Source organism: Leopardus geoffroyi, chromosome A3, assembly GCF_018350155.1.
Source record: "Leopardus geoffroyi isolate Oge1 chromosome A3, O.geoffroyi_Oge1_pat1.0, whole genome shotgun sequence".
Taxonomy (NCBI): domain Eukaryota; kingdom Metazoa; phylum Chordata; class Mammalia; order Carnivora; family Felidae; genus Leopardus; species Leopardus geoffroyi.
The window spans coordinates 139,474,639-139,499,074 of NC_059336.1; the positions used below are offsets into that span (position 1 = coordinate 139,474,639).

Below are 24,436 nucleotides of genomic sequence, written 5' to 3' on the forward strand. Positions count from 1 at the left end.
TGCTGATCACCGAGGCTTTAGCTTTCGTCACGGGCCAGGGTGGGAATAGATACCGCTGAGCTGAAATAGTTGATCGATTCGTCATCTGCTTCGCGTCTGAGACCCGTGTCTCTGACCTGAGGTGTCCGGCTCCCGTGAGACGTACCTGAAAAGGCACAGCGCACGGGGCGCTGAACGTGTTTCGGGCGATGAATTTAAGTGGTTTTGCTTTTATATCCAATTTTCTGTCAGGGTCAGACCCAAACTATGACATCAAAGATAATAATTTTATAAAACTCATTTCTTTTCTAGAAAAAAGTAAGTTTCTGAAGAATGTAGATACATACAGTCTTCATCGGCTTAGAGTCTGACTCAGAGAAATGCCAAACGTGTTTAAAAGTAAAGGGGGTGTCTTCTCTTATGCTTCTTCCTTGGGATCAAAGCTCCTCAAAACTCTGAATTCGGGGGGAGCAAATTTCTCGGTATAGTGGACCGCTGGACAGCCAGTGTGGGGAGCTGTCTCAGGCCGGGCGGGTGTGAGCCCGTTGTTGTTAATCCCACGTGGTGGACAGAAATTCACGCTCCCCCTTCAGAAGGAACAGTCTGTTCCAGGAAACCTGGATTTTAGGAAGTAATCCTCAATTGTTCCATGTACATAGACACGCGAACATGTCCATGTATGCCTGCGTGCATACATGTGCACGCACACACGCGCACACACATTGCAGCGTGGGCTCCCAGACTGTTTCTCCTGTTGTGGCATCACAGAGCAGGCGTGGAGACAGTCCAAGCAGGCGCATCGGGACACACACACATGCCGGCAGCAGCAGCCCCGCCATGCCCACGCCCAGTGTCACTGACCTGACGGCCAGGGCTGCGTGCGGAGGATGATAGACAGGGTTCCATGTAACACAGTGTGTGGGACATTGGAAAATAGACGAATTTGGCAAATTGCTTAGGGAACGTGCGCAGTTTGGGGCAAAATCATTATCTGCTGAAGCTGGTGAATGGTTTGTAACTTGACTGTGGCTTCTCATAAAGATGGTGCACAGCCCCACTCTTCCTCGTGCCCAGGCTGCGCTGCCCGGCGCCAGGCATCGGTGTCCGAGGTACGGCTGTTGTGTGTGACAGGGTCGGGCAGGAGAGGTTCGTACATGTGCGGTTAGCCAAGGGTCTGAACCAGATTTTAGGTCCTGTCTTCGTTTGCTACAATGAAACTTTCAATTCTAGCTCACTTAGGGTCATTTTTTAAATAATCTGCTTTTAAAAGTACGAAGTGACATATTCTGAAAGAGTAGAGCCTTACTGGAATAGCTTTAGAATGTGACTAGATGGAGTTTTTTTTTAATTACTATTCTAACTTGAATGCCTAGAACATAACTGTTTTTTAAAAAGTGAGATAGTAGGTCAAAACTAGTGACATTGTTCTAGAAAAAGTCAAGTAAGTGGGCATAATAAATGGATGTATGATGGAGACACAAAATGAACAGCTGCATGAGTATATTGCAGCCCCAGAGCGGTTAACTGCACAACCCACCTGGCACGGTGACTGGCACCCTCATGTTCAGCAAACATCAAGTCCGAATCTGAAGCATACAAGGAATTGGCTTCTGGAAAGTAAATGCCCGTTAAGAGGATAAATAATCAATTTATGGATTCATAGATTCAGAATTCACATGCAGCATCCAGCTCCCCAGCTAAGCACCTTCTAGAATCATCTATTGTGTAAACTGTAAAGGAACCCCCTGGAACCACTAAAGAAGGGTTTGGCCTCAGTGAAGCGTTACGAGATCGTTAGACTATCTGCTTCGTTGTAAGACAAATACTTCCGATGAACTGAGTGTTCTCGGCAGTAAAGTGTAACAACCCACCCCCTCTCAGATGGGCTCTCCCGCAAATCCTCGGTCCCGAGGAGTCGCTCCGACCAAACCGTGATGGTCCACATGAAGGACCTTCCACTGTGGTTCTGACCACTGCTGGTTCTCTGCAGGAAAGCACCAAACGCTTTGCTCGATTTCTGAGCCAAGCCAGAGTATCCTTCCTGAGAAATCCCTTTAGATGCCTGATATCTAGAGACGGCTTCACCGAGATTCTCTGTTATACAGGAAGTCTCCGTTGGAGGACGCACCCCCATAATACATGGTCCAAGACTCCGGTTAGCCAGGTGCTTTGCTGAGCAAGCACTCATTTTACATGATCAAACTCTGAGCTATGTTTAATTCAGTGAAACAGGACTCTGAAAGGCATATGTCTGTCAACTTCCTGTTTTCATGTCCTCACTTACCAAATACATTCTATTTTACCTCACTGGTAAATTTAATGCCAAAATCGCTGTCAACATATGTGAGCTCCTGCCATGATAACAATATCTCTACCATGAGAAACACAGTCCGAGCACAGGGCATCCCGCATTGTATGCCTTTGTCCACTCCTTGAATGGATTTGGCAGAAATCATACATTTATGAAAAGCTAGGAACAGGGTGTACCTTTTTTGTCTGGTGACCAGAGTTCTGGGTCACCATCTTGAAGTCAACCTTTCATGTCCCATGCTTTACTCGGTGACCATTATATCCCCGAACAGTCAGCATATTCCCTCCAAGGCGGATTGTGCCTTTATCTCAGCAAATAGAAGCACAGACAGTGACTTAAGTTAACAGAGAAGCAAATCACTCATGCCATAGTGAGAGGAGAACATTCCAGATGGTGCCAGGAGGCTGGTTCACACATGAGCACGTCCATAAGTAGCAGACCACCATCTAACGTGAAGAAAGCAGGGCACCATGATGGGGCCACATGGACCAAACAGGCTGATGTTAGCCATGTGAGCAGGTGCAAAGTCTCCATCTCTCCCAGTGGGATGCCACTATGCATTCATCCAGTGTGGCAATCCCATCTCTATTATAAGCTGCATTGTGCCCTCTGAGAGATTTTTTTTTAGCTAAAATAAACGCATACCAACCCCACATTATTACAGAGGAGCCCATTGTCCATAAAGGACCATTATTTATAACTTGGGAATTAGATATCTGTTTTAATCCAAGGAGCCTCTGGCACTGTAGTTACGTATGAACAAAATCTTGCCTCTAAGGTACACCTCCAGCGGGTGTGTTAACATACAGGTTGTGTTGGATCTTCAGTGATTACGTGAGACAGGTAGATACCATTTCACTGTCGTGCTCCCTGGAAAGTGAGGGTCAGAAAGATTCGACGATTTCCAGTAAGTGGTGGGTACGCAGTCCGATTCTCCTGAGGTGTTTTCTTACCAGGGGCTCATGTTCTATCACTTGTTGCTTGTTTGAACAACAGGAAAGAATATCTGAGTCATTCATTTCAGATTACATTAAATTCAGATTTGATTAATCAAAATTATATTTTGTCCAGGTGGCCTGGTCTTTGCATGGAGAGTTTTATTTTCACAATACATTGTAATGGTCTAATCTGCATTCATTAAATGAACGTTCCCTTGTTATACTAGAAGTAAGAAAGTTATTGTTCAGGGGTCATAGATTTTTCTCATAGCAGATTTTGCAGATCTTGGGGTAAATATCTTTTCAGATTCTTATGATTTGGGAAATTTAGATTAAATGGTCATTTAATGCCCAACAAGTTAACAGGCTTTTTTCATAGGTCACCCCACTGAAAAGAACACGGCTTTAAAGAATAAACATACACATATGTGTGTGTGCAGTCAATGCGTGCATATGTGTACCCTTAGGAGTTCATATGGATCTGCCCATGGGGAAGAACGTAGCGATTTGCTTCCAAGACTAGAGAGAACTTTCACATTGACGGCATGTCCAACACAACCGTCTCATAACATTCTGTTTCTTAAATGCATTTGTAAGTAAATAGAGTCCTTTCTGTGCTACTCTTGGTTGAATCTTGGGATTGCCTTAGACAATTCACCTCTGAGGGACGATTTACTTGGCCATTGGATCGGGTGGTACGGATGGCAAATGCCTTCCTGCCGTGAGGGTGGTCTGGCTCCCAAAGCCCCTCTTCTGCACGTGGATTGGCTACAGATGGGTCGTGGCGGTCCCGAGAGCTCACAGCCAGGGAGGAACTGGGTGGTTTGGAGGGAGTGTGAGTAATGGTGGTGAGAACCCCCTGGGTGTGCAATTGATCGCTGCAGGCAAGGGGAAGCGAGCGGACCACATGCAGAATGACTGTGTCAGGTGCACAGCTGACCAGGGTGCTTGCACGTGCTTCTCCTCTGGCCTCTGCTCGGATCGCCACGCCGCACTGGTGGTCAGAGGCTTTCACGTCTGGCTCTGGACTGTTCCCACCACCCTCACGTGAAACTGTCCTGGACACAGTTGAGCTGTTAACAGAGCATTCTCTGCAATAACTCCACTTTCTTCGAAGGGAATCCAAAGCAAAACCCACCCTGTATAAATTCCTCCTCGAAGAAACATTGTTTTTTAATTGCAAAGTTTCCAAGGTATTTTCTCTTTCAAACAGGATGATGCACTAGGCCCCACGTTGTTAGAACATCGTGACAATTTGCAATAGACGGGCTTGAATTTCTCTAAGACAAAGGCAGAAGGAAGGTGATGAGGGGTCTGTATTGTGGCCGCTGAGTTCCCCAAACTCCCTTCAGGAGGCTGTTCTCATATTGATTAGCCAATTATCCTCTTACATCGTTCTCGGGGAAATGTCCCTGATGAGGAAGCAAGTTGAAATACAGACAGACTGTGAAAATCAGAATTAGCAAACCAGTTTTCCACTGCAGTCAGCAGAAAAAGCAATGAGTTCTGAGACCAACATAGAAACAAAGATGATGTGTTTAGTATGCAAGGTTTCAACTCGAGAACGGCTGTGGACAGAGCTGGGAGAAAGAATATGATGATTTTATATCATCTTAAAAATTAATCTTTCCCTCCATCCTTGAAAGCCTTATTTTAGCAGGCTTCCCACGCAGGTATACGGGAGGGTGTGGCTCTGTAACTTGGAAATGAGTGAGCACAGAGTTAGACATTTGCAGGTAGAAGTCGGTGACAAAAATTAAACTTCCCTCATGCAAGCTAATTTTGCACAAGTATAAAATATAACTAGGGCTTATATTTCATGAATTTGCAGACAAGTAAATCCCAACCACAAATCTTGCTGAGGTTGTAACGTCATGTATGTTTAAGATGCCAGCAACATGCATGACGTACTGGGGAAAAACCTGTCTTTACATAGTAAGGAGGAATAAAAGATATGAGCCAACAGACTTAATATGTTTTCATTCGGTTTGTTTTAAGGTCCACTTGAAGAAATCGCCAGCATATTTGTTTTGTCTTATTAACATAATTTTTATTCCAAATGCCAGTTTTTCAAAGCGTAGAAAAGAGCCCAGGGGGTGAGGGGTGTTTTCTAGCCCTGGTGACCCTATCGCACCAGGCAGGTCACTGCCCCCACTGGCTGTCAGCGGGCCCTCCGAGGATTCGGGGGCTGACGCTGGCCCATCATTCACCTTGCTGTCTCGTCTGGAAGCAGAGAGAAGGTGCGGTCCCGAGAGGGCAAGCAGCTCAGAGCTACACGCAGCAGCTGGGCCCCAGGGACGCTCTCGGGCTCGTCTGTGATTCTGCGCCCCAGGTCCCGGCTGTGGGTAGCAAGCCTACTGTGCCTATCAGGACTGCATTAACGTGAGGGACTCCCGGCATGGTGACAGCCTCTTACAAAAAATCGTATGTGCTTTCCCTACATCCAGACGTGCATGGGGTCCCCTGAGTGCCTCCGTGAAAAAATATAAATTACGATTCTTTACAAATGGCAGATATAGAAGTCGCGTGCTGAGGTAGAGCCTTAAAGATTTGGCCCAAAACAACAAAACTTCCAGACGCTGAAGATTGTGGAACTTAGGTCCCTGGAAAGCTGTCGTGCTGTTTGCCAAGGGCCTTTACAAACAGACCAGATTATTTCCATCCAGTGGGGATTAACCATGGTTGAGTAGGAACAGAGAACAGGGACTCTCAGGTTCCGTCCCAATCAAGCCTTCCAATTGGAGCAGTACCTTTAAGTTTCCAGCCCATTCTGTAAAATTCAGAAACTCTGTGAGCTCTGTGTGTGTGTGTGTGTGTGTGTGTGTGTGTCTATGAGCGTGAGAGAGACAGAGACAGAGAGGGAGAGAGGGGAGAGAGTGTGGTTAATATGTGTCAGTCTGTCTCAGTCTGGGAGATACTGACTTCTTATAGTTGCTTCTCTGGTGGGGAGGGGCCGATAGGACTACCTTATTTTTTTTTTTTTTTTTTTTCTAAAGACAGAGCATGAAGGGGGGAGGGTCAGAGACAGGGAGACACAGAATCCGAAACAGGCTCCAGGCTCCGAGCTGTCAGCACAGAGCCCGACGCGGGGCTCGAACTCACAGGCCGCGAGATCATGACCTGAGCTGAAGTCGGCCGCTCAACCGACTGAGCCACCCAGGCGCCCCAGGACTACCTTATTTTTAAGCCGAAATTTAGATAAGCCAGATACCCAAAATGTCATCAAGTAGAAAGGCCCTCAAAGCGTCATTCTTCCATTTTCCACTCGCTCAGATCCTCAGGAACAACCACTCTAAAAAACATACCTCACGATTTCTACAAGTTATTATGTGAGTTGGGTCCCTCGTGAAAACTTCTTTTTCCTTCAGTTTATCTCACTTAGCTTAATGGGAATTTTCCAATCATGGTTTCACTTGTAGTATAGACAAGATTTAGGGGCACCAGTTGGTTGAATGTCCAACTCTTATTTTTGGCTCAGGTCATGATCCCAGGGTTGTGGGATTGAGTCCTGCATCAGGCTCTGCACTGAGCGTGCAGCCTGCTTAAAACTCTCTCTCTCCACCCTCCCCCCCCCCCCCACCGCTCATACTTGCTTTCTCCTCTCTCTCAAATAAAAAAATTTTTTAAAAAAGAATGGACAGCATTCAGAATTAATGAGACAGCCATAGTCCTCAATTTGTAATGATTTTTAATGGGTGCTTTGACCTGGGCTCCCACCTCTCCCGCCTGCCAGCACGTGGGGCGGCTTCACTGTCTAATGCAAGATCCAACACGAGACCTCAGGTGCGACCCGGGACTTCCAAATTCTCTGACAGGCAGGATGAGGGGCAGAGCCCACAGCAGACAGGTTGAGGGCTCCAGGGCCAGCCCTGTGATGATCGGGAGAGGTGTCTGCCCACCAGCTCTGCTTTTCCTCACTGACTTCATTCACTGGGTGACAAACGTTCTTGGAGCCCCGTCTATATTCCAGGCCCCATTGCACGCACTGGAGGTTTGCTCGCAAAAAGACACAAGCCTAGCGCTGGCCCCCGGGAGTCAGGGCGACAAGCAGTGAACGCTTCTCGGGCTTCGTGCCCAGGACCAGAGTATCCATCACGATCCAGGGTCCAGGGCTCACGGAGCCGCTGCAAGGTCTGCAGACCCATCAGAACTGGTCCGCGCACACGCGGTGATCAGCCAGTAGATGGTTCGTGCAAAATTTGTGTTATGTAAGTATGTGTATAAATTAGATACACACGTATACACAGGCACACCTCCGAGATATTGGGGGTTCCATTCCAGACCACTAAAATAAAGCGAGCCCAGGGACCCGTGTGGCTTCCCGGTACAGGTGCAAGTTGTGTTTACACCGCACGGTAGTCTGCTAAGTGTCCAAGAGCAGCATCTCTAAACAAACAAAGGACACACCTCAGTTAAGAAATACCTTGTTGCTAAAACTCGCTAGCGGTCATCTGTGCTTCCAAATCACCATAACAAACATAATAATGACCCAAAAAAGGTTGGAATATTGCGAGAATTACCCAAATGTGACAGAGACAGGAAGTGAGCGAATGCCGTTGGGACAGTGGTGCTGACGGAGGTACCCGACACACGCTGGCCGCGGATCTGTAAAACCCGCAGTATCTGCGATAAAGGGAAGCCCAAGAAAACGAGGTGTGCCCGTGCGCATGCTGCGAAGATGGAAATCAGAGCTCAGTTCCCGCTGACTCTCCCTCCGTGTTCTGACCCTGTGCTGCCAACATGGTAGCCTGTAGCCAAACATGGTTATTTATGTGTGCATAAGTCAAATTTACTAAGTATGAAATTAATTTAAATTAATTAAATGGCAAAATGTTAAAAACGTGCTTCCTGGGTCTCAGCAGCCTGCGCGCTGGCCGCTCGTCCTCAGGGCCCATCCCGTGACCTGTCTCCTCTCCTCCAATCTTGGCGCAAACTCAGCTTCACGGGGGCTCTGCTGACTGTGCACCTAAGGCACGCCGCGCCCTGGCCCCGTCTGCCCTGGGAGGCCTCGTTCCTCTTCATCCCACAGATCCCGACCCGACACCATGGCTCACACTTACCTCCACCTGTGGTGTCACTTTCAGGCCGCCAGGACTAGGCTCTGGTCCCTTGTTCCGCGCTACAAAGTGCTCGATAAGTAGCTGCCGAATGAGTCACTAAGCAACACGGGTCTGTGTCCCCCAGGCCCAGAGCACCAGTACTTCCAAATCCCCACCAGAGTCGGCACCACCTGGCCACCCTTAGGTTGTGCCGCGGACATCTGTGGGGGCACAGGAGATGCTTGTCATTCAGTCCCAAGGAAAGCTTGAGGGCAGTGACGGGAGCCAAGGTCAGTAAACCTAGACACTCATAACCTGACGGGGAGCCTGCACGTGTTCACGAAGGGGAGGAGCCAGGAGCGCGTGGCACCCCAGCCGGCAGGCGGCAGGCACGACCTAACCGGGTGCAGGAGGCATCTGCTCCCGCTGCGCAGAGCGGACCGACCACGAAGACAAAAGCAACGGACGGCGGCAAACACTAAGGCGCGGAGCCAATGTACAGATGTTCATGGGGATGAGGCCACGGCCCAGAAACAGCCCCAGAAGGAAAACACGCAGTTCGGAAAAAAAAGGCTGGAAATACACATTTTGGTTGATGGCAGGTAGTTCACCGAAATCATCTCACCGGTGATTAGCACCAACTGGAACAGAGAAACCAATGCCTGGAGGAACCCAGAGTGAAGCCCAGTCAGACGGGGCCCCTCGAAAGTGCCCAAGATTCCTAGGAGGCTCCATCCGTGACCCAGCCCAGAAGTGTCAGTCCACTTCTCCCCCTGCAGCTGACAGGTGAGGAAGCGCGCCAGGCCAGCAAGGACGAGGCCATCTTGGGGGGGGCCCCCGCCCTCTGAGCTCTGGGACTCGTGAGCAGCTCCCCGCTGGGGGCGCACGAGAGCAGGTCCCCTCTGGGACCCGTGAGCAGCTCCCCGCTGGGGGCGCGCGAGAGCAGGTCCCCTCTGGGACCCGTGAGCAGCTCCCCGCTGGGGGCGCACGAGAGCAGGTCCCCTCTGGGACCTGTGAGCAGCCCCCCGCTGGGGGCGCGCGAGAGCAGGTCCCCTCTGGGACCCGTGAGCAGCTCCCCGCTGGGGGCGCGCGAGAGCAGGTCCCCCAGACAGGCCACACGGAGCACCAGAGCCTGAGACCACACTGGCCAGCACCAGCCTCCCACAGTGGAAACAACCAAAACCCAACCCAAACACTCAGTGGGAACTCCCGATTCCCACATGGGCCTGGGGCCACCCTGCTTCGTTTACACAGTGCGGGAAGATCATTTGGGGCATGCGGTATCTACTTTCCTTAGTTAAAAGCAAAATCCAACTACTTCTAAATATTTTTTCACAATCAACTGGGAAATCGAACGTCAGGTTTCGGTCACTCACTTGAAACGTTTAATTGAAAGAGACTTTGAGTATTTCATTAGTCCGTATGAACAAATTCAAACACATCTTCATCTCATCGTGGCCACAGAGTTGGTGGATATGTGGCTGTGGCTGACGCCTCATGCCACCCGCAGCAGCGTTAGCCGCCCGGGACGGGTCCTATGCCCGTGTCACGTTCACGTGCGTATCTGGTGCTTGACGTTTGGGGACCGCAGACAGCCGGTTATGGTAGACAAACGTCTCGTCGTTTGGAAGAGAAAGGAAAAAACAAGGCAAAGTAGAATCAGACCATATCTGCATCTGCTGAGCAAAATGAGAAACGAATTAATTATGGAAACAGAGGGCTCTTTCGGCGACCTGGGGGGTGGGGGGGGGGCCTGGAGAGCCAGCGTGCAGCTCTGTCCTGAGATGGCCCTACACCCTCCCAGCCCCTGGGAAGAATGGAGGACGCTCAGGAGTCAGAGCTTCCCTTAGGAGCCGTGAATTCAGTGCCCACCCCCTCCCCCCCAGCCTAGAGTCTGTGACCCTTCCGACCACTGGTTCAAGCCCGGGAGCTGGGGGCTCCTCGTGAGTCATTGTGCCGTCCAGCTGGGGGGGCCCAGCCTGCTCACCTACCCGCGCAGACTCATGAGGGCCAGGAGTCACCTTTCCCACTGGAAGCAGCGACAAGTCTTCCCTTGGATCTTCTTATCTCCTGGGAACTGATCTTTGAGATTAGCCCATTAGTTAACCCCCAGAATCTCTGCAAGTTCTGGAGAGTTAAGGAAGTGTCATGGGCGGGGCAGGAAGCCCTGGTGACCTTGGACGAAGGACTCTCTGCCCAAAGACACGTGGCTGCAAACAGGCCGCCTCAACTCCCTGGACTCACCCACACGTCTTCACACAGGAGAGTCTTGATGGAGTTGTACCTGGAACGCTCTCCCACACGAACGTTCTGCGATCCTAAGAATGCAGCCTCGGGGCTCCAGAAGACTGGGCATCCCTCGCCATACTCACGCTGACAAGGGTCATGACAGCGCATCTCCGCTTGGATAATTTTAGCCTCTAATAATTGCTGTCACTGTGAATAGAGCAGACCTAAAAGTTCCCCATAAATAAGACAAACGACGTCGCTGACTGTGATTAGAAAACGCAACAGCTGAGTCTAGAGGGTGACGAACGGGGGTCTCCTGGCTCTCAACTCAGACATTCCCCTCTCATCCCTGAGGAACAAGGGACTCCGGGGGCCCCTCTTTGTCAGGACAGAGCGTGACGCCTTGGGGAGGGTGCCCGGGGCCCGGACCAGCTCCTAGGCAGGTGGGAGACTTCTCTACCTCAGAGGGAAAGACGCCACATTTGTCCCAGAGCAGATCCAGAGTATTTGACAAGGATGAAGGCAGAGGGATGTGAACTCAGGTCACTGTACCTGGGCTCAGGGAGGGGCTGCAGAGGTCACAGGGAAGGAGAGGGTCGTCACCGTCAGAGCAACCAGGCGGTCTCCGTCTGCCCGTGGCCCTGCCCAGCCCCCCCAAATGGCCTCACCAGGGCTTCCGCTACCTTCCCACCTGCTCCAGTCCCCTCGTGCTCTGTAGGAACGTGACCTCATGACTCCGGCGGCCTCCTGAGCATCAGTCCAGGATTCCCCTAATTTCCCAGCCTCCTCTGCCTGTCTGAAAGGGTGTAACTCGTTGGCCAGGCCCCAGGACATGGCAGGTTGAGGAAGCTGACGATTCGTTTATGTAATCAAAAAGAAACACCCATCTAATGCTGCAACAATGCACTTCATTACCTGAGACCCTTTGGGGGGCTCTCCCAGACCACATCTCCTATGACCTGGAAAAGTCTAGAGCAATTCCTGCTTTGAAGTAGTACTCTCATTTCTCGTCGCTCTTCTGGGTTCTTTCTTTTTTTTTTTTTTTTTTTTTTTTTTTTACATCAGTTGTGTACTTGCTTGCCCATAGTTTATTTGAATGTCTGGAAACAACAAAAGTAACACAATCAGGACTAGATCTTGAATTGGGTCTCAATCTAGATTGTGTCTCAATCGTATTTTTTAGCAACAACGCACTAAAAAAACAAATAGCACTTGTAATTATAAAGTTGTAATCCCCAGAGTTCTAACCACATCAAATTATAGTCATGAAGGTGGAAAAGAAATGCCCTATGGTTTTGTTTAAGAATTTGGGTGGGTTTTTTTTGTTGTGTTTTCAAATTGTAACTATTGAGTATAAATTGTTTATAACAATCTGACTCAAAGGAGATAAAATTCACACCCACGACATTTCAGGACACTCACGTAGAAACCGAAAGGGCCCTCGGGCCCAGCCAGAGCGGCCTCTGCATTCTGGGCCCGGACTCCACCCTAGAAGCAGCTGGGCCAGGCCTCCCTCACCTACGCCCCAGTGTGACAAGTCCGACCCCACCACAGGGGAGGACGCCAGCGCTGACGCCCACCTGCTGTGGCTCCGACTCGTGTCCGTTACCTCACAGCTCTGCTGGGCCCACGATCGCAGCAGAAAACCACATAAAGGAAACCGAGGTCCTCGGGTCTCCTCCTGAAACCCCCATCTATATAGTTACGGTCTTTTACTTAGCATGTGAACCCATACTTTAATATGATTTTCAGGTAAAACCCTTTTCTTCAGCACACATTGTCCCTGTCTGACAGAACGTGGGTTGCGTGAAGAACTAGTCCAGCGGACTCCTGAAGTCCCTGCGATGGGACGTTCAGTGTGTGGACTGTTGTCGGTGCCACGCGGTTAACCCCGGATCGGCACCGAAAACACTCACCCTTTCTTCATACCTGCTTTCACCCGTGACCCATTTCATTATTCGCCTCAGCACAACGTAAGTAGAGCAAATTGCCTGAAAACACAAAACCAGAGATGGAATTCTGTAAATGACTGAATCCTGGAGGAGGCTGGTGCGTGCAGGATATTTAGAGCCTGCCCGTTGATGGGTGCACTGACTGTCCCCCTCCACTAGTCCACATAATGAAGAGCAGACTTTATTGCACATATGCTTCCAACTAGTTAAATGCCAGTAACTTGAGAAATTCCATTAACCTGCAAGGATCCGTGGCCACTGGCACCATTGCACCAGCCATCGCCACCTTTACTGATGGCGGTCACGCAATCTCAGACGACGCCGAGCACGGTGGCCTGGAGGAAGAGCTGCGCTCTGCCGTTGGCCGGGTAGCCGGGCGCTGACGCGGGTTCCCTTGCCTGTTTCCAGCCAGGCACCTGCCTGGGCTCCTTCCCCGGGTGGGGGGCAGAGGGGCAGCCGCAAGCTCAGAAATGCAGCGAAAACCATTTCCTTCTCGGGACAAATGAATTGAAGATAATCCTAAGATTTACAGTGTGAAGAATTAACTGAAGTTCCCTACAACTACAGCGTGATAGGAAGGTGCAGAGGTCATACCCATGGACCGCTGGCATGTTCTGGGCAGCCTCTCTCGTGGGTGTAGAAAGAGCCAGGCGGTGACAGGGGCATTCTGTTTCCGTGGTTGCTCCCTCCATCGTTTCCTCCTCCCCAAGCTCTTGAGGGTGATGGGATGTGTTTCACAAGAAGTTCAGAGAAAATCACAAAAATACTAAGTCTCACCTGATGCGGTCTCTCCTCGGACCCAGCTTAGAAAATGCCCCAAGATGTTGCCTGTGCTTCCGTGTTTTCAAACGTACGTATAGATTCGTGTCACGGTCAGTCCCTCGCGGGCACAGCAGTGCTGGGCTCCAGGTGGCCAGTCACGGTGCCACGGAGACACAGAGGCCGCCTGGAGGCCTGCTTCTCCAATCACGGCCCGGGAACCTAACATGCAGTGTGTAAATTGAGAGGTGAATATAACTTTTATATTTGCAAGAATTCTGTAGAACAGGGTCGCCTTCAACTCGTATCACCTTGAACCCTGGGCCAAGGGCACAGTGCATGCTCGTCGAGTCCTTCCACAGTCTTCCCGACCGTACTCACTGGGTCAGGTTTCTGTCCTCTTGCCGCTCTTTGGGAATACATGTATCTCTGTACTAAGGAAAAGTATTTGTAGGAACTATCCAGAAAAGAGACGATATTTGTTTTATACAATAAGTGACGCTCTGTGACTAAGGTATGGCAAGTCTGACTTGCTGATGTTGAGAAAGATGTGTTAGATTTTTAAAAATGTGTTGATTTGCTATTGATATGTTGGTGCCCAGACCTCTTTTACCAACAAAAGTCTTTTCTGAGGGAACAGCATGAAATCCATAAAGGAGGCCCCCGGGGACACCCTGACTCAGCTGTTAGCGAACAGGTATTTTCTCCTAATCAATACACCTTATTTCCTCAGTGCATTGATAAACTTGAACAATCCTGCTTTGTTTTTTTAATCAAAGAAACAAAAAGCAGGTGTGAAAGTGGCATGGAGGTAACAAAGTCCAGTCTGAGGGCTGGGGGGGAGGGGCTCTTTAGAATCCACACGTGTACCGTTACCTGTATTCGCAATATACCTGCCAGCAATTACGCAGCCCGGTGGAGACAGATGCGCGTCCCAAACATTCCTTGAGTGTTAAACAGGATACATTTCGGGTGAAACATAGGGCTTTTATGTAATTTTTAACTTGGCCTTCTTTCAGCAGATTTTCCTAAATGCTTTTTTGCGATTGAACATAATGCTCATTCGGGTGTTATTTCTAGCAACTCACCAAAATTCTCCTGAGGCTGGGAGGCAGGCCAACGCAGGGGTGCACTGGTCACATTAAATGACACATCGTACGGGCCACGGTGGCACCAACTGACCTCAGTCCTGCATTTCATGGGCACTTGGTCACTGCACACTCCTCCCCCTCTCTCTCAATCCTGCTGAGACACGCGTGCGGGAACCACAGCGAATTAGATTTAGCTTCTAAACTTCTACGTGCATTCCTGTTGCCTCGCTGCATATCATAATGAATTGTCTGTAAGGTAGAAAATTCAAAATAGCTTAATTCAGTCCAAACTGAATTAATCCAAATGTGCTTCCGATGCTGAACGCCCAGCATAGGTGGCGTCGCTGCGTGAGCCCGAGGCCTTGCGCTGGGCTGCCTGAGCGTCACTGCGAAAACAAACCATTTAAAAGCAATTGCTGCGAACATCTGTTTAAGAGTTAGTAACAAGCAAAGTTCATGAACTCTTAGAAAGCCTGGTAATATGATGAGTGTAATTATCATGCATCTGTTTGGGCTGTAAATAAATAAAGCGGATAAAAAATAAAAGTCACTCGTAAAATTTAGAATGAAAAATTAATATTTTAAAATCACATTTACCGCATATACTGGTTTATTTTCAGAAGAATTAAGGAAATTGATAGTTTCTAGCACGTGCTTCCTGTGGCCTCCTGGTTTTAGAGCAGTCCGCTCGATTTGAGCCACACCGCCCGCCGAGCCGCACGCGGGACCTAAGTCTCCAATGCGTGGTGAACAGGGTTTGACATGCCATTGACTTGCTTTCCATGCTGTTGCAACTAAACTTCAAGTTCTAGCCATTTTTTTCTTTTCTTTTCTTTTTTGTCCTTTTTTTTTTTATTTTCTTTGCAGAAGACCATCAAATGAACTGTCACAATACTCGAATAATGCAAGACGCAGAAAAGGATGATAACAATAATGATGAGTACGATAATTACGATGAGCTGGTGGCCAAGTCCTTGTTGAACCTCGGCAAGATTGCCGAGGACGCAGCCTACCGGGCCAGGACTGAGTCGGAGATGAACAGCAACACGTCCACCAGCCTGGACGACGGCAGTGACAGGAACGAGACGCTGGGCCGGAAGAGCGAGCTGAGCCTGGATCTGGACAGCGACGTGGTCAGAGAGACGGTGGACTCCCTGAAGCTGCTGGCGCAGGGACACGGTGTGGTGCTCGCAGACAACCTCGGCGACAGGGCGTATGCAGACTCTCTGTCGCAGCAGGACAGCAGGAACATGAACTACGTGATGTTGGGCAAGCCCATGAACAACGGGCTCGTGGACAAGATGGTGGAGGAGAGCGACGAGGAGGTGTGTCTGAGCAGCCTGGAGTGCCTGAGGAATCAGTGCTTCGATCTGGCCCGGAAGCTGAGCGAGACGAACCCGCAGGACCGGAGCCAGCCCCCGAACATGAACATCCGCCAGCACGCCCGTCAGGAGGACGACTTCGCGGGGAGGACGCCGGACAGGAGCTACTCCGACATGATGAACCTCATGCGGCTCGAGGAGCAGCTGAGTCCCAGGTCTAGAACTTTCTCCAGCTGTGCAAAGGAGGATGGGTATCACGAACGAGATGACGACACCACCTCCGTGAACTCGGACAGGTCTGAGGAGGTGTTTGACATGACCAAGGGGAACCTGACCCTCCTGGAGAAAGCCATCGCTCTGGAGACAGAAAGGGCGAAGGCCATGAGGGAGAAGATGGCGATGGAGGCCGGAAGGCGGGACAATGCGCGGTCCTATGAAGAGCAGTCGCCAAGACAGCTTCCCGGGGAGGAGAGAAAGCCTAAGTCCAGTGACAGCCATGTCAAAAAGCCATACTATGGTAAAGGTAATATTTCTACCTAACGTAAGTTGCCTCACGCAAGCAGGAGCTAGGGTGAAAGATGCGAGGATAGTCCACAAGCGAAGTGCGCATCACACTAAGTCATGTCACTAATGCAGATTTCTCAGAGTTGGTTACACGATTATGTTTTGTGGCTATGTTGCTGGACAGCAAATAAAATATTTGTCTGGGAAATACACAAAGCAGCTCAATGCCCTATGATCAGAGCAGACGAGTAATATGATATTTCAGCGGGAGACGCCTGCCTCGGAAAAACAGGGCTAGCGCACACACGCATCGCGTGATAGAAACCACTAGCACGAGCCTGTGTTCTTACAAAGGAGCCACGATCTATGTGGAGTGGCAAGGGTTTACACAACAATTAGCCAATCAGGGAGGAAGCACACATTTTTTATATACTGGATTGGGTAGGTGGCATCATGATTTATAAAATTATCATCAAATGGCGGTTATTGATGAACCTCCCCCCCCATAAAAAACATCCCTGATAGAAATTGAACAGTAACAGAATGACCGATAACATAAGACAAGGGCAGTGACTGCACATTAATTATCCTAAGATAGTAAGTAATGGGAGCCATTTGCTATGCAAGGCATGGTGTATCCCAAGCTGAGATCAATAGTAATTTCTTTAGTATATTCATTCCCGCTCTCTGATTCCATCCCATGGTGGAAACAGTTATGGTGCTTACTTTATTATAAAACACTCAAAAAACCATCCAACATGATAGTTTTAACAGATTTTCACTTATAAAATATATCGACACGTATCTGCATATATCTGTATGTTTAATCGTTCCCATGTGTAGTCACCATATCCACTAAGAGTGTGAATACACACTGAATGAATGACTGACTTCATATTTGCAGTAACAACCGTGTCCACTTGTGATATGAGGTGGGTCATGATTTAACCTCGTGCAGAACCTTGACGCTGTGGCTATTTCGGTTACAAGATTCGCTCAGAACTAAATAAGAAGCAATTTCAAGAATGAAATTGGTAATTCCTTAAGTCCTTCCATATTAGGACCAAAAACAGAACTTTTGTCTTGTATTCGATTGTATTCCTTATAAAGACTGAGTTTCCCCACCGTGGATCTGATGGTGAGGCTCAGGAATCTGGTTTGAAAACCAAACAATCAGAAAGCCTCTTTCTCCCGCTGTGACATAGGTGTGTATTCTCCTCTCAATGTGTGCACAGAACTCTGTGGCATCGCTGTAACCACAGCCCAACAGGGGACGAACCGTAGCCAGAGGCCCGTCGGGTTCTTGCTTTGGCAGGTGCTTGAGCGCTGACCACCGTCTCGGGTGACGCAGGGAGAGCCTCCGGAGGGGCGGCATATGAGGAAGGGGCTGTTTCTTAAAGGCGACAGGCTCTAGCTCAGTGCAGCATCAGGCTTGCGTTGGTGCTGTGAAGACTGGGAAACAGCACATGCGTTCATAACCGTAGTGCGATCTATCAGGACCTTTTAGTTGGACATTTGAGAGGCAGAGAGGAGCTAAACGCTTTTAGGAAGGAAGAGTGTCCTTTCTCACAGGGCGGCTCGGTGGGGCGAATACACATTGGGCTTACGTGTTAGACGTCTGCAGACCGGGTTTCACGCGGAACGGGCAGCGAGGCACGCGGCAGAGCACTGTGGGAACACGTGGGCTCCCGGGGCAGCGCACGCAATGTGTGCCCCTGGCTCCTTTGGCTTCTGTGGTTCCCCTAAGCCCAGCAGCTTTCTGTAGACTCTTACTCATTTTGCTTTGTTATTGCTATTTGGTCTTATTTTGATTCGGGCAAGAAATGGAATTCAAACCGCTGGCTTCCCTTCAACAAACGGGGCAGGGGTGGGAACAGTAAAACCCGAGATGTGCTTTTCCCTGAAATGGGGGAAGGGTTGGGGTTGGGACCTTCCAAAAGAGTCAGAAATCTTTGATTCCTGACTTGACCAGTTTCTCTAGATTTCTTCCTCTGAGCAAAGCTTGTCCACTTTCATGTGTGTCCTGCTTCATTCCCGGGTCCCTTCTCAAGATGTCTGTAGGCATGTTCAGGACCAAATCAGTAAAGCCAAGGAAGGACCCCCAGTGGGGCCGGGAGATTAATGCCCTCCTTACTAGAACGATTAATTATGTGACATTTTACCAACATAGCCAATGGACAATTCCTACAACCGTACAGCACGTCAACAATCTTCATTTCCAGCTTCTTTGTTATTTTATTGCATCAGTTCTCACTTAAACACGATCTTCTCAAAATGATTTGAGTTATACATGAGTGACTCTTCCAAAATCTTGAGCTAAAACAAAAGACGTTCATCATGAAACTCCTCTACCTTTCTCCTCCTCAAGCATCCACTCGAAAGGGAGGAAGGGGAGCAAAGCTAAACCCAGCGTGCAATTTTTTTTTTTTTCTAGACATCCTTGCCGGGTTTTCGGTTGAGTCACTGGCCTGTTTGCTTGCTTGGTTGTTTTGGGTTTGTCTGAATGTTTACCTTCAAGATGAATTGAGATTCCCGGAAATCAGCATGCACGGGGAGGCAATGGCGGAGGCGAGCGGCATCGAGAGGAGAGTATACCCTTGTGTCCTCCAAAACTGAAATTGTTTGAGCCACTTGTTCTTACACAGATCTGCACTTAACTTCAGAACACTTTGGAAATGTATGAAATGATAGCACTTGTTAGGAAACTGCAAGTGTACTGATGAAAACGTCACTTAATGATGGATAATAGTTAAAATTTAGGTTTTTACCCTTAAAATGCTATTTATATTCAGCTTACGATCTTAAATAATGAGTATTTTGCTCTGAAACTGTTACTGTGCACTTACTATTTTATATTTACATTAATTAAATGATGCTGATATTATTGCAACACTACCCAAAAGGCAATAAAACGCCAGGCTTTTTGATTATATGTGTAAGGGAAGCTCCAGTAAGATACTGAGAAACTGAAGCTACAACATAATTTCAGGTGTTTTAGGAAACCATGATCTTCGACACGCCTGTAGGAAGTAGATGACAGTTGCATCCAGGATACAGGCCCGCCAACAGCAGCCCCAGTTTAGCGATCCAGGACCTGAAAGTTCCTAGTATTACCTAGGTTAAAATGCTGGCTTAAAAAAGGAAGGGGGGGAGGTGAGCTTTTTATACAAGCGTAAAAGCGTTTACGTATTCCTGTGACTCCTGTGTCCGTTTCAAGTTCACATGAATGACTTAAGAAAGTCCATCAGAATTCAAAACACTTGAACCAAGCATGTATTTTCTAGCTGTCACGATTGGCCCGGTTAATCAGCCACGGATAGAAAAGTGTTACACCCCTAAAGAAATGTTAAGCACACACTCCCTGGGCCGAACCACCGTAGTCACTCTCTGTTGATGATCTGTGCAACCGGTTTTCAAAAACTGACTCAAAAATAATTTTTTTGCACACTTCTATTACTATTTGGTCTGAGCTTCATCTTAGAAATATTTCTGCACATCGATGAGCTGTGGTCAATTCTGGATAGAGAAATAATTTTATTAACAATAGCATTGCATTTCTGGCATCTGGCGTTCAAGTTTTGACCAAAGGTCTGCTCTGCGCCTCCCTGCAGAGAGCCAACAGGGCTGTATAAAACCATTCCCTCTTAATTTTGTGTACGCATGCACAGCATCGTAAGATCCTTCCTCTGGTTCCAAGGACAGATGAAGAAATCAAAAGAAATGGTTGCTCCAGCAGCTTCTGAAACATTTTTTATTGCCCATCACCCCCATCGGGTGGGGTTTCCACCATTCTGGTCATTTGCTTACAGTGCCTTCTAAGAGTTCAGCTTCTTTTCAGAAAAGTCTCTGAATTGGTGTGCTATGGAACATCGTTGCAAGATAAAAAAAAATAAAAATAAAAAAATTCCACCACCAGTAAAATTTTGCACCTAGTAGTGTATCCGATCAGAGCACCAGAAGAGACAGACGCTGCACTGAGCAGTGTTTTAACGGCATCGTGCCCCTGGTTGGATTTCACAGAGCGATTGTTGAGGGTCGCTGGGCGGTTTTGCTCTCTGAGAAGGTCACTGTCTCATCCGTATTTACGTTGATTTCTTTGAGCAACACAGCTTATCATGTAACACACGGGAAAGCAATTAGTCAGGAGCTACGGTAGGGCTAGTCCTTTTTTGTATCTCATAGAAAGTAAATTCTTTTAGGATTCATGATGGCAGTGTTTCGGGTCAAAAAAATCACCCAAAACCACAGAAAAAGTCTGTGCGTAGGTTTTACTTACGCAAAAGTCTGTGTCACAGCCTGTCCCCTGACGCCTGCTTTTTCCCTTTATTTGTCAAGGTCTCTTCAGGTTGTTGATCTATCACATTTGTCTTCAATGGGTAAAGAAATTCACTCTCTTGACACCTGTTGTCGCTTTTAGATCCCTCGAGAGCAGAAAAGAAAGAAAGCAAGTGTCCCACCCCGGGGTGTGACGGAACCGGCCACGTAACCGGGCTTTACCCACATCACCGCAGTTTGTCTGGATGCCCGCACAAAGATAGGGTCCCTCCGGAAAGTAAGTCCGTGTTTCGCCAACACCCGTGGGAGCACAGCCCCGGGGATCTGTTTGTGTCGCCCCACGTGCCTCTGTCATTTCCATCTCAGTGCAGCCCAGCATTGTCTCCCCAGCCCTTCCCTGCGTCGATGGGCCGCTTGGCCAGGACTGGCGGCCCCTTCGAGGCCCAGTCACTCCTGCTCCGCGGTGGCCCAGGACGGCAGCTCACCAGCCGGGACTCCACTCCGCTTCCATTTCTGACTCGCTCGGGCCCTCGGGCAAGTGACTTGTCCCCTCATCTCTCAGAAATCATAGCAGTGGACTGAGATGGTCTCTAAGACCACCGCCCCCTGCGGGGCTAACCTCCTATGAGTCCCCGAGAGAAAGGTCCCGGAGCCTCCTCTCGCCCAGTTATGTAGACTTCTGTATATACAAACCCATATTTGTTTTCGTATCTTACTGCATTTTGCTTGTCCAGAGTCTGTCTCATGTCACAGCTACCCCAACTTTTCCACACAACAAAACCTTAGCTGTGGAGGCTAAAATCGGGTGGCTCCAGATCTTACGCATTCCTTTTAATGAGTTAGGTTGTGAGAGTGTGCAATTTATCTACGAACACAACTGAATTTAATTCGGGACCGAAACGGTATACACCTTCTCTGTTTATCTTCCTCTCAGCACATGAAGTATGCCAGCTATTTAAATACAATTAGAATCGATTGCTCAGGGGAAAAGGCCCATTTTCAGAAATGACAACATGAGTTTAAGATCCCGATTTTGAGCCTAAGGTATGTGAAGGATTTTCCTCATTAGCTGAAACACAGTTTCTAGCAGGGAAAATGAAATCGCTTGGCCGACATTCGTCAGGGTGACCGGGTGACGATTCAGAGGAGTTTTTGAGGGTTGTCCCATTAAAATGGGTTAACTTTGGAATTCTTGAGACACAGATCTGTCAGAACAAAGAGAAATTCAGGGTAGTCGCTGAGGCTTAGAAAACGGGTTTGGCTGCACATTTTCCGACGAAATCTTTTTAGAAACTACTGTGCCTCCGGGTTTCCAAACGGCCACTGAAAGTAAGCAGCCCGTGTTTCCTGTAACGGCCTTGTGAGCAAAGCTGAAGGGTATGGAAAGAAACGAATTCGAGTGCATGGCCGTGCCCGTGTGTTACATGAGCAGGGAGACAGCATGGTCTGCCCGCAGCGGCTTCCTGTCTGAGCACCGTCCGTGCCGGCCTCTCCGCGCACTCCAGCCCCCCTGCCTCCCTCACTCCCTGGCGAGCCCCTGTTTCCCAGATGAGGAAAGTGGGGAGCCGATGCCCTCACCCTCTCTTCCTGGGGGATTAGCGCGGTGTCTGGCCAACCCCGATCTGCACAGGTACTAACCCACCTGAGCAGGGAGCAGGGCTGAGTCGGAGACTACCTGTCGGAACCCCAAGCTTGTGTTTCTGCCGAGGCCTGGCTTTGCTGCTCCTGCCCCGGTCCCCACGAGCTGAGACACCGGGCCAGCCACGGGCCCTCCACACCCCACTTTCCTTATCCCCAGCTTGGGGCACGAGGACATCACCGGTGTCTTAGGTACAGAGAGGCTCCTGACGCGACTTTTCCCGAAGGCACACGTTTTCGCCTCCGAAGTGGAAAATCAGTTCCCTTCCGTGGCTGACAAATTCTCCACGCTACTCATTTTCACAGGAAGAGCCTACCTGTAGTAGAGACGGGGGCTGCGCCCCGACCGGCTGCGTGGTGTACGTGCTCCCACAGACCATGGGTCAGCCCGCACCTGGGCTCACCTCTGCCGGGAGGAGGCCGGAGGTCCGCTCGACACCCGTCTCCCAAACGCCTTCCAGGGCGTCTGTAGGAAGCTGTTTCTAAATACTTGTGTATAGTTCTTTGTAGAATCATAAAAACTTTAAAAGAAAAACATGAGACTCCTCAAAGAACATGTCTTATTTTTTAGTTTTTAGGTGTTTTTTTCCGGTTTTTCCTTGGCTAGGCTCCCCTAATCACCCTTTCCGTCCAGCCGAAGGCATTAGAGTGTCGCACACCCCAGTTTGCAGCACGCTGTGCTAGAAACACGAGGACATCCCACTTATGGGACACGGTTCTGGCCCTCCAAGAGCCCCAGCCCAGCCAAGGACAGCCGCGTGCTCAAGACAGTGGGTGACTCACACCTGAGACATCAGACTTCCCAAGGGCCCGCAGGCTTCACCGGGGTCGCATTTGAGCCGGTCCTGAGGGAGAGAGAAGGGGTCCACGGCTTGTCTGAAGGCTGTTGCGGTAGTCCACGCGGGAGACCAGGCGTGACGGAGGCAGTGGCCAGGGAGGGAGGATCTGGGACAAGTTCAAGACGCGTTCCGGACACAGGCTGGCGTGCAGGAGGGGAGAGGGAGGGGGTGGGGGTGACGCCGAGAACTCCCGCCTGGCACGTAAGAACGTGGACTCCAGGAGTAGATGTGATGGGGAAACAGGGCCCCATGTAGCAGAAGGAACAGAGGCTCGGATTTGCCATCTTCCCTGGAAGTGCTGGGTGGCACTGCCACAGGCTGCCTGGAGGAGGGTCCAGGGTCAGGTACACAGGCGGCTCCCCAACCTCTTTTCCCAGCCATGCTGCCGGAAACCGGGAATGAAATTGCCTGGAGAGGAGACATAAAGCGGAAATGGACAGGAGCCAAAAACAGGAGTTTGGGACACGAGTGTGTAGAACGTGGGGCCGAGGAAGAGCGGATACAAGCAGCCAGGAGAGCATGGTTGTTCTGGAAAGATCCGCACGTGTCGGGGGGCCAGACCCCGGGGTCACTAGGCTTAAGCAAAACCTGTCGCTGACGTTTAAGGGAGGGCAGAGGGCGGCGGGGAAGCGGGGGAACCGTGGATGCAACACAAGTCTGAGGAACGTGGGGGGGCGCAGCGGGGGAGGGGGCAGCAGGAGCACAGGAGGGGCTCGGGGTGGGGACAGGAGTGGGGACAGGAGCAGGGGAGGGCAGGAGCAGGGGAGGGTAAGGGGAGCTCTTAAGTCAGGCTTAAGAGCTCACACACACCTCCTAACAACCAGGCTCCTTTTTATAAATGAAGTGAGAGCGTACGAGGGATGATGGAAGGCATCTGACCTTCAGCCTCAGTCCTGGGGATACAGTAAGGGAGCGGTGGGTCCTGACGACCTGGAGGGCACTCGCCGTGACCAAAGGAGCACAGGAGGGGACAGGAGCGGGACAGGAGTGGGGACAGGAGCAGGGGCAGAGCAAGGGGGGGGTGGGTTGGGGGCGGCAGGAGCGCAGGATCCTGGGACGGGAACAGGATTTGGGGCAGAAGGGGGGGGCAGCAGAGGGCGGCCGTCCCCCCGACCGCTGGCTGGGGAGGGGTCCAGGCCGCACGCAGCGGGCAAGACCGAGCTGCAGACCAGCACGGAGGGGTCTGCTATCTGCCGTGAGGACCCAGCTGTGGCAAGTGTGGATAAACAGACAGGAAAGAGGACATTGGGAAGAGTGCGCGTGATGTTGTAACAGGAAGACGGGAGAACCCTACTGAATAAAGACTGATGTAGGTGAACCCAGGCCCTGGCGGGGAGTGGAGGCCTGGGGCCAGGGAGGAGCACAGAAGGAAGCCTTGGGTTGGGAGGGGGGCACCCAAGCTGGGAGACTGGACGGGGCGGGGGCGGAGTCCTCGTAGACGGGGGTGGGGATGCCCTGTGCCAAGTGGGGGAGAGAAGGGGCAGGAGGAGCCTCCTTGTGCTCAGAGGACACGGTGGGGGGGTTATAGGTGGGGTGGGGGTACAGGGGCACCCGGGGAGA

The 24,436-nt window shown here is 50.0% G+C and overlaps 1 protein-coding gene across 22 annotated transcripts in view; it reads left to right on the plus strand.

The window, feature by feature from the left end:
* Positions 1–24,436, plus strand: part of MYT1L (myelin transcription factor 1 like) — a 429,846-nt gene that overhangs the window by 320,179 nt on the left and 85,231 nt on the right. For 17 of the 22 annotated variants that reach the window (XM_045447886.1, XM_045447887.1, XM_045447890.1 and 14 more), the window contains 2 exons: positions 15,166–16,143; positions 20,542–20,676. In XM_045447886.1, the coding sequence (XP_045303842.1) occupies positions 15,166–16,143; positions 20,542–20,676 (1,113 nt within the window). The remainder of the gene's footprint in view (positions 1–15,165; positions 16,144–20,541; positions 20,677–24,436) is intronic. The other 5 variants (XM_045447884.1, XM_045447885.1, XM_045447878.1 and 2 more) reach the window with 1 other exon arrangement.